The following is a 9586-nucleotide window of genomic DNA, read 5'->3' as shown; positions in this document are numbered from 1 at the left end:
TCCTGTCCCAACAGCCCCTGCTCAAAAGTCCCTCCCCAGCTTTCTGCCAGGCCCCTGGCAGCCCCCAGGGGGTCTCCCCCGCTGGAGCCTTCTGCTCTCAGTTTCCCCAGCCCAACTCTCTCCTGCTGGGCTCCCAGCAGAGGGGTTCCCCCCGCGGGGCATTGCTGGGGCTCCTCTGGCCCCGCTCCAGCAGCTCCCTGGCTCTGCTGTGCGGAGGACTCCAGAGCTGCCCCAGCACTGCAGGGGGGGCTCCCAGAGCAGGGCAGAACTGAGCACCACCCACCTTTGAGGTGCTGGGAGGGCCTGTGCACTGCACAGCACACTTCAGGGGCAGGTTTAGATCTGGGGCTGTGCAAGGGAAGCTCAGCCCAGGAAGGACTGTGGCACATCATGGCACTTGGAGCTGGTTTCCCGTGAGGACTTCCCCATCAAAGACTGGGACAAGGTTTTCCATAGCCAGGCACCCCTGTGAGGGGGCTGCTGTGAAGGTTATTTCTCACTAGATGTGTTGGTGTGGCCCAGGAAGGTGATTGTGGTCCTCTCTGAAGAGCCGAGGGGACGATGAGAGTGAAGGACATTTGCCTTCTGGGTCTGAGCTAGCTCAGGACAACCAGACCAGCCTCTCTCCGCCCTTTTTAGGGGGCAGACAACCCCCCCATCATCGCTCCCGCCTGGTGGGGGGCAGGAGGGCGATGCTGTGTTGCAGAGCTCCAGCCTTGGAGGCTGTGGAGCATTTCCAGGACCCCAGCAGATGGGGCTGGTGCTCCTGGTTTGTGGCCGTGCTGCTGGCAGCGTGGCCGGAGGGGTGGGCACAGCAGGCACCGGCTGAGGGAGGGGTGGCCAAAACCCGCTTTGTAAGCACCCCTGGGCAGGGGGGGAGTCCCCACCCCTGGAGGGGTTTCCAAGCCGTGGAGATGTGGTGTGAGGGACACGGGGCAGTGACTGTCCCGGAGGGAGGCGGGGGGGGGTGGCGCCCGCCTCCCCTCGCTGGAGATGCCTCAGACGCTTCCTGGTGCATCCACCCTGCCTGGCTCATGGCTCCCAGCGTTTCTAGAGTGACTTGTCTTCTCCTCCACGCTCCCAAAGCTCCATTTGCTGCACCGTGGGCTTTGCATGTGCGGAGAGGGGACTGGGGCGTGCACCAGTTTCCTCCACTTGCTGCTTTGCTGTTGGAGGCTCTAACCTGAGAGAGACCAACCCCACCACATCCCTCTCCACAGCATCTCCCCTGGAGGCTCCTTTAAGCCCCGTGGCTGCTCCCAGGTGGGAAGGGCTTTAGGAGCCCCAGGTGCTGGAGCATCTCCTCCCCTCCGCTCGCAAGGACTGGTGTGGGGCAGGAGGGAGTGTGCTGTTGGCTTTTCAAGGCAGAGCTACCTTCTCTGAATTCTCCACCAGCTCCTTCAGGAGGGCTGAGAAGTCTAGCAGCTAGTCTGTCTCTTCTCAGCCCTTTGAAGCTGAGATTAATTAAGTCTTAATTTTGTTTTCCTAAGCATCTTGGATTCCTCCTTGAATTCTAGCCTGCTCCTCAACCTTGTTTTCCATTTTATTTTCCCCTCTGTGAAAGCAAAGTGTTGGTGGTTTTGTCTCAAAATGAGCACCACGAATTCTCCAGCCATACCTTGAGTATAGAAGCAGGAGCTTTGTTAGAATGTCAAACCTGAGACTTGAGATATAAAATGCTGCAAGGATCAACTCCTCCAGTTCCCAACAGCCCAGTGCCCAGGGGGGACCAGCACTCTATGGAGCTGTTCCTTTGTGGTGGCACGTTGGTCTGTGCTGGCTCTGCCCCCCCAGGATCCAGAGAAGGAGGTTGCTCTCTTCAGGTAAGTGTTAAGCCTTTCCTTTTATTTAATTTTCATTTTATATCTTGGGAGGTCTGTTCTGTTGCAAGAGAAGTGGGTTGACCTTCCCTTCTAGGGTCTAGAGCACAAGTCTTACGAGGAGCAGCTGAGGGAACTGGGGCTGTTGGTGGTGACTGGGTTGTTGGTGACCTTTAAAGGATCTCTCCAACCCCAAGCCCTCAGTGATGCTGTGGGTGCTTGCAGCACAAGCCTCTCTGTGCCCACGTGCTGCAGCTCCACCCTGAGTTAGAACGGTCCCTTCAGAGCATGGTGCTGAGTTCTGGCTCAGCAATGACCCCTCTGGTGTGTGAGAAATGGGCTGGGACCTAGAAACCCTCGTGTTCCAGAGCTGCCTTTCCCCCCAGGGGAAAAACCTGTGCCTGAGCAGCTGGGAGCCTAAAGCCTTGGCTGCAGATGCAACCAGGCTGCCAAAGGACGAGCTGCTGCCTCGGGGCTTGGGCGAGCAGCAGGAAAAGTGGTGGAGAGAAAAATCCCCACGGCTGTCAGGCTGGAGAGCTGGTGGAGTTGTGTGCAGCAGGAGTCAGAATGGGAGGGCTGGTCCTGAAAGCCTTCTGGTGGCACTTCAGTTCTTGTTAGGACATCTCTGCTTTGAGGAGACGCGGTTTGGAGGTGTCGTGGGGTCAGGCTTTGAAGGTTCCTGGTCGACCAGATTTGGTGGCAGCAGAAGCACCTGATAGATGGTTGTGGAGAGGGTCCAAGCTTGCTGGGGTGCAGAGAGGTGGGTGACCTGCTGCACCCTGGGGTCAAGCCAGCAGCCTGCAGGACATTGGATCGAGTCCTAGTGCATCTTCAGCAGTGTGGAAGCCACTGTGGTGCTCCAGGCACCAGCAGAGCCCTGCCTGGCTGGGCATGCTGAGCAGTGAGCCCCATGGGGTGGGATAAGCTGTGAAAACACCAGTGCCCACCACCAGGAGCTTTCTCTGGGCATGGGGAAATGGCCATTGGTTGTCTTCCTCACCTGGATTCATCACTGCAGGCTTCTCAGGGTAGGTCTTGGCAGGGTGGGTCTGGGCAGGTGCGGGAGCCAGTGGAGCTTGTGGCCCCTGCCCCTGTGATGGCTCCTGCCCTCGGTCGTGCTGGGTGGGGTTACTGAATGAGGAGTCACATCTAGGGGCTGAGAGGGGTTGGAATAAAGAGATGAAGGTTTGGAGGAGGTGGACTTGAGGAAAGCTAGCATGAAGGAGAAAAAGCAGCTGGCAAAACCTCCTCCTGTGCTGGTCTGGTAGGAGTCCTCCACTCCCAGCAGCAGCTGCCATGCAGCTGGGCAGGAACCCTCTATAGATCACTTAATTCCTCAGGTAGAGAGACAGCAAAAAACCCAACTTTTGGTTGAAATGACAGGTAAAGTCATGCTTTTATTAAGTGAAGAAGGCTTTGGAGGGACTGACGAGCACTCATACCACAGGACAAGGTCCCTGTGATGCTGTTTCTGGCCCCGGGGCCATGTCCTCTGTGTGGCAGTTCAGCAAAGTCAGGGCTGATTTTCACCCTGACCACCTCCTGATTCCTTCCTGGCCACAATCAGCACAGCCATGGGGGGGTCACAGCTCCAGAGGACGACTGAGCTTCTAAACCAAGCTGGTTTGGGTAGGGTTGGGTGGGTGGAGATCAGCACGAGTAGGTGACTGACCCAGAGTAATCACTTCCTACTAAAACTACCACAGATCCTGCAGCACCTCTGCCTTGTGTCAAACAGGAGGAATGCTGCAGAGCTTATCGAGGAGCATGTAGGTAGAGTGGCTGCCCTCTCCCCCTTCCAGGGCTGGGTGCTGGTGGGTGCCCCCAGGGCCTCATCTGCCCGGGGTAAGGTGCCCGGGCACGCGGTGTCGGTGGCCGTGGCACGAACACGTGGGGTGGGGGGCTGAATGTTGCTCCTCTCCCAGCACCCATGGGGCTGCCCCCCGGGGCTGCTGCTTTGCCTTGTTTCACAACGGGGCTGCTTCTGCTTGGAGGCTCCATCTTCTTGTCTAAAGCAAAGGTTATGAGGGTTATTTTCTTGAGAGCCACCGCTGCTGTTTTTCCCCTGCCCCGTGGGACTGTTTCTTCTACGTGCAATAACCCAAAGGTCTGAGGGTGTGTGGTTGAGTTGTACTCATCCAATCCCTTGCAAGTGTGCATCACTCCAGGTTCCCAACCCTTCCCAGTCATTTTAGGGTGGTGAAACCCTGCTCAGCTTGCCCAAGGAGATGGTCACTGCCCCATCCCTGGAACCATCCCAGGGGAGGTTGGATGGGGCTCTGAGCACCCTGCTCTAGCTGCAGATGTCCCTGCTCAGGGCAGGGGCTTGGTCTGGATGACCTTGAAAGGTCCCTTCCAACCCCAACCACTCTATGAATCTATGATTTTGGTGGTAAAAGGAGCATTTTCCAGAGAGCTGAGGGGAGGCTGGTTAGTTTTTACCTTCTTGTTTGGGGTGACTCTCACTCTTTGTGCTCGGTGTAAGTAAGTCCTCCAGATCTTCCAGCATGGGGTTAGTGCTGGTTTTGTTGTTCCTCTTGTTTTTCTCCTCTTCACGTTGCTGAACCAATAAAAAATGATTTAGTTTAGTTTGAAACTGTGGGTGTAACCCACGAGATGTTGCCCTGGCTGAGTGTTTGTTGCTATGATGCAAACTCGTTGCCAAGTTCAAGGTGCTGAATCCTGGCCCAGGTTTTTAGGGAAGGTAAATATGTCCCAGGCAGGACTGAGTACAACCCAGGCAGAGGCTGGGAAGTGATGGCTCTGCTCTTGGCAGGGCAAAGCACTTGGTGATACTGTGATTTAGGTCTGCCATGCTGCCTAACTCATAACAGTTCAGGGGTTCCTGCATTAGGGTTCTCTACATGTGGCAACCTCTCCCATTTCTGGATGCCACGAGGTCCAAATCCTACCCTGCTCATTCAAGTCATTGCCTCTGCCTGGGTCTTGCTTTTCCCATCCACGTGGCAGAGACAGACACCAGCCTCCTTTGTGAAGTGCTTGGTAAAAAAATCTTATTGTCATGTTGCTATTTATGGCTCCTGGCTCTACAGCTTGTGCAAAATCTGGCTGTGGGGTTTTTTTGGGGCTTATCCTTGTCCCTTGGAAATCTCAGGCTCCAAAACACTGCTTGGACTTTGAGGTAACTTATTTTTACAGGTAAAAAGTGCAGTTTATGGGAAACCTCCCTGTGGTTTTGAGGTGTGAGATAGCATCCTGCTGTGGCACGGCGCCCCTCGTTGCAGTTAGCCATCAAAAACCCTCAGAGAGGACTGAACGAGCCTGAAAAGCATCTTCCCCTCGTGTCACAAGCAGAATGGCAGTGGAAAAGCCCCTGTGGCTCACCGAGCTCGAGGCGTGGGGTGTTTCAGGGGTGGCTTTGCCAGCCCCACACTCACCATCTGCATCTTCTTCTTCAGCTCGGCGTTGGCGCGCTGGTACGCCTCGGCCACGGCGTTCAGGTAGTAGATGGCAAGGCTGCAAACCCAAAAATGACAGGGCCAGAGGAGGGAGGAAGTCTCAGGAGCAAGGAACCTTTTGTTTCTCCCTACCTTATGCTCAGTTTCCCCACCAGTTGCCCCCACAGCACCTTCAGAGGCTGAGCCAGGGCAGCAGCTCAGCTCCGCTCGGATGGTTTTTTAGGGTTGTGACTCTCTCAAGAGCTGGACGATGGGAAATCCCAAATCTCTAAGGTCCCCAAAGGCTGCACAAGGTGGGGGAGAGGAGGATGTTGCAGGTGATGTGGACGGAGGGTGTCTCTCAGTTTGCAGGAGGGATCAGGGCAGGGACAGAACGGTGTCTAGAGGAGAGCTGGGAGGGCTGTGGTGTGGGCAGAGCCCAGCCTGGGAAGGGTTGGCAAACAGTGTTTCTTCAGCAGATAAACTGGGTTTGTGCTGTTCTGTCCCAGCTCTCAGTGGAGGAAAGGGCAGGAGATTGTCAAAACATTCTTTTCAAAGATCTGCTGCTCTTCTACCACCATTTTTAGGGGTGCATCAAAGCCTCAGAAGCCTGATCTGCAGCCCTTTTCTAAAGGTCACCCATTTGGGGTGGATTAGCTCTGCAGCCTCATCTCGTGTCGGTGGTAGCATCTGCCAGGGCTCCTGTGAAGCCTGCAGGGACAGAGCTAATAACTCAACAACATGCTTGGCCCTGCTAGGGATGCAGTGTGCAACTTCTTGTCTCCTGTGTGGCCCTGATCTGCTGCTTCTACGTGTAGGATCTGTCTGCACGAGTTACAGTGTCTGCTCATCTTTATTTAGGTTAAAAAGAGCACGTAGCTTGAGGCAGGTAGAGGGATTGCAGGTCATTTGCTGTTTAATTGGGATTTTTCAGGCTGTTTCTGTGTTTTGTTACACAGAAACTTGTATTTGATTCAATTTTGTGGCATTTTCTTCAGGGTAACCTCTTCAGAATGATGGTGTGCCCAAGAGCCCACACCTCCAATGTGTGGGTGCCCAAGGAAAAGGGGGAGCAGGCAAGCCTAAGGAATACTCTCCCCAACCCTCTGCCTGTCTCCCACTGGTGATTTTAGAGCTCCCTGTAAAATCTGGCCACCCGTTTTGATAGCTATGGAAACCTCAGGAACAAGACCCAAAATGTCTTCTTAAAAACCAGAGAACTTCCCTGGTCGTAGTGCTGCTGAAGGGGATGGAAGTGTGCTTGCAAAGCTGAAATGAGCAGACAGCACTGAAACAAATTCCAGATGTATTATTTGAGAAAAAAAAAAAGAGAGGAAAATAAAACCCCAACCAACAACTCAAACCCCACATCTCTTCATCTTTTTGGAACGTGTGATTTGTGGATGCCCTGGCTTGGCAGAGCTGCAAACACCACCAGCTGTGACAGAAATTGCTGCTCCAAAAAGCACCAGGCTGAGATTGTCCATTTATCTCCTGCTGGCTCCCAAAAACTTATCCCTGTGGAAGCTGTGAGAGCACTGATATCCACGAGGCCTTTGCCAGCAATGCATTCCAGCTACAAAGCTGTGTTTCATTGGGTCAGGTAATTAAATTTTGGGAAATTGGACTGGGGAAAAGTGAAGGGGGGGTAGGGAGCATGTGCCTGCCCTGCTCGGGGCTGTTGTCTCAGCAGGAGCTGTATTCAGACCTCACTAACATCCCAGCAGGGTTGGTTTTCAACCTTCTCCCTCCCACCAGACCTGTCACACTGCAAGGAAAACTTACACCATGAGCAGGATTGCAGGTATGATCAGCCCTGGGTTTGCCACGTAGCTGAAGATCTTGGCAACAAAAAGTGGGAAATCCAGCTCGATGGTCTCTTGGATGACATCATACATCCTCTTCTTCCCACTGGAGAGACAAAGAGCTGCTGGAGGTGTTTGCTGCAGGGGCAAAAGAGCTCCTAACCTGACAATAAGTGACAATATTTCCTGGCAATTAGATCTTTAACAATCAGTATGAGATTTTTCTGTGTCTTTCAGTGAGCATCAGCTTGCTGTTGGCCACCAAAATACCTTCATTTTGAATCATCTGTTGGTCCATCCATTTCCCACACTCCCCATGGATTACTCCTATAATTTTTGGTGGGCCAATTTGCTCCTGGAGCTAATACCTTGGTTTCCATAGGTGGCTCCTGAGTGTTTGCCCCTCTGAAGTGTATAAACCCCTACAGACTGCAGTAGCCACCCATTTCTGATCAATCTCTCATTAACTGTGGCCTCTTCATGGCTGGGATGACTTTCCATATGCAAATTCTGGCTTCCTGAAATAACGAGCCAACTCGAAGAGCTGCTAAGTAATGACAAAAATAGCAAGCTGTGATTATTGCTTAATAGGAAACTCTTCAGAAAGAGTCATTTCAAGCCAAATTGGTAAAGCAGATGAGGGTGTTTTGTGTGAAAGGAGAAGGGAGCTGTGCAAGGCTGGGTGATATAATTGACCTTCTTCTCTCCTCAGCATCCCCAGCTCTGTGCATTCAACCCTACAAGTGCTATTCCTCATCTTTAGGTTTATTGGACTTGATGATCCTAAAGGATCCAACCTAAAGGATTCTATGATCTTGCAGGGTTCTGCTCAGGAAGGTGTTGGACTCCCTCCTGATGCTGAGAGTCATTAAAATCTGGCCACAGGGTGTCCCAGCCTCATCAGCTGCCTGCAGCCCAGGAGAGTGACCTTTCAGCCAAGCCCAGAGGTGTGCCCAGGGTCTGAGTCGAGCCTAGAGGCTCTTGAAAGGTTCCTTGGGACTTGAAACAGCTCTTCCACATGGCAGATCAGTCATCTCCCAGTGATGGGGTGTGTGTGGGGCACGTTTCTCCTCACACTGCTCATCCATACCCATCCTTGTTAGAGAACCCAGGGAATTCTGGTCTCTTGCCTTCCCCCTGAGGCTTTTGGCTTTCTGTTGTCACTCTCCATCAGCCAGTGGAGAACCCAAACCCGGTGCTTCTGCAGGAACAATTTGTTCCCAGCTGGCTCCTTGCTGAGTCAGACCCAGCAGGCCCAGGAAATGCTGCTACTCAATCAAAGCAGACTTTATTGGCATGCTAATCCAGTCCTCCAGCTCTGCCTGGGGCTGATTCTCTCCTAATTACAAACCAAAAAAGGCATTTTTTGGTTTTTTTTAAGAGCTGCAGCTCTTCAGGTTCAGACCTACCCATTTCCTGCTGTTTTCCAACAAAATTCAGCATGTAAAATATGTTTCCTGCTGTGGGATTTCTTGGCTCTGCAGGTTTTGGAAGGAGACTCTGGAGCTGTTGTGCCCCCAGAGAGCCTTTAGGGGTGCTCCCATTGCTTTTGGGGGCTGCACCCTGCTGTTCTCTGGTGCTTTCATCGAGGTGTGTTGGGGAAACACTGGGAATCATGTCAGAGTTGGCAAAATCCCCCAGCTTACAGAGTCTGCTGGGGTAAATGGGAGCTCAGAGCAGGTTTGATGCTCCCAGCTACACCCCAGAGCTGGTCATGGCCCCTTGCCTCACACTGCCAAGGATAGAACCACGTGGAGAATGGAGTGGTTCCACCACCTCTGCTAGAATCCAGGCCTGCTAACTGCATCAAAATAATCCCACGTATCAAAGGAGGGGGAAAAAAAATGACCTTTTTTGGTGTTTTCCTAATACCTGAACGGTCCACAGTCAAAGGAAGGAGGCAGGGACATGATGGTGTAAGCCACGGGCAGGAGGCTGAGGAACAGGATCAAGAGCAGGAGTCCCATGTAGAAATTGTTGGATTTGGAGGCTTTGAAGACTCGCTCGTGGGGGACGTTGCTGCTCATGACAGCCCAGCACTGGAAGTACATGGAGGTCAACAGGCGCAGCACATTGATCCCCACCAGCCCTGGGGCGTAGAAGGAGCCCATCCTGGAGGGAAAGGAGAAGGACAGGGGCTATTTATTTTGTTAGACAGCCTGGAAGGTGTTTTATTTTCAAAAGGAAGACAACAAGTGGTCACGGGGTGGTTGGCTTGCCCACAAGGGCAGCCTGAGCAGCCTGGCTGGTGCTAGCCCTGTGTTCCTGGAGGAGAAGCCACCTGCATCCACGCTGGGGTAGGGTGACCATGCACTGAGGACCAGCAAGGTCTCAGCAGGGGCTGCAAAGAAAGATTTTCGGTTTGTGGCAAAAATTGTTTGGTGATAGCTTGGAAAATGTTGAATCCAGGGCTCAGTTTTGGGGCCCTCACCATAAAAAGTGCTGGAGCGTGGCCAGAGAAGGGCAAGGAAGCTGGGGAAGGGTCTAGAGGCCAAGTGTGGGGAGGAGCAGCTGAGGGAGCTGGGGGTGCTGAGCCTGGAGCAAAGGAGGCTCAGGGGAGACC

The 9586-nt window shown here is 53.3% G+C and overlaps 1 protein-coding gene across 1 annotated transcript in view; it reads right to left on the bottom strand.

The window, feature by feature from the left end:
• Nucleotides 1-3575: 3575 nt before the first annotated feature.
• Nucleotides 3576-9586, bottom strand: part of TMC2 (transmembrane channel-like 2) — a 23782-nt gene continuing 17771 nt past the window's right edge. Inside the window, exons 16-20 of the mRNA XM_008936111.1 lie at nt 8896-9135; nt 7004-7129; nt 5219-5297; nt 4263-4380; nt 3576-3829 (exon numbers count right to left, since the gene is read on the bottom strand). Of these exons, the coding sequence (XP_008934359.1) occupies nt 3576-3829; nt 4263-4380; nt 5219-5297; nt 7004-7129; nt 8896-9135 (817 nt within the window). The remainder of the gene's footprint in view (nt 3830-4262; nt 4381-5218; nt 5298-7003; nt 7130-8895; nt 9136-9586) is intronic.

The sequence above is a fragment of the Merops nubicus genome, unplaced genomic scaffold, assembly GCF_000691845.1.
Source record: "Merops nubicus isolate BGI_N331 unplaced genomic scaffold, ASM69184v1 scaffold6562, whole genome shotgun sequence".
NCBI classification, from domain to species: Eukaryota; Metazoa; Chordata; class Aves; order Coraciiformes; family Meropidae; genus Merops; species Merops nubicus.
The sequence above is the reverse complement of the archived record's forward strand: the minus strand, read 5'-3'. Positions and strand labels throughout refer to the sequence as shown.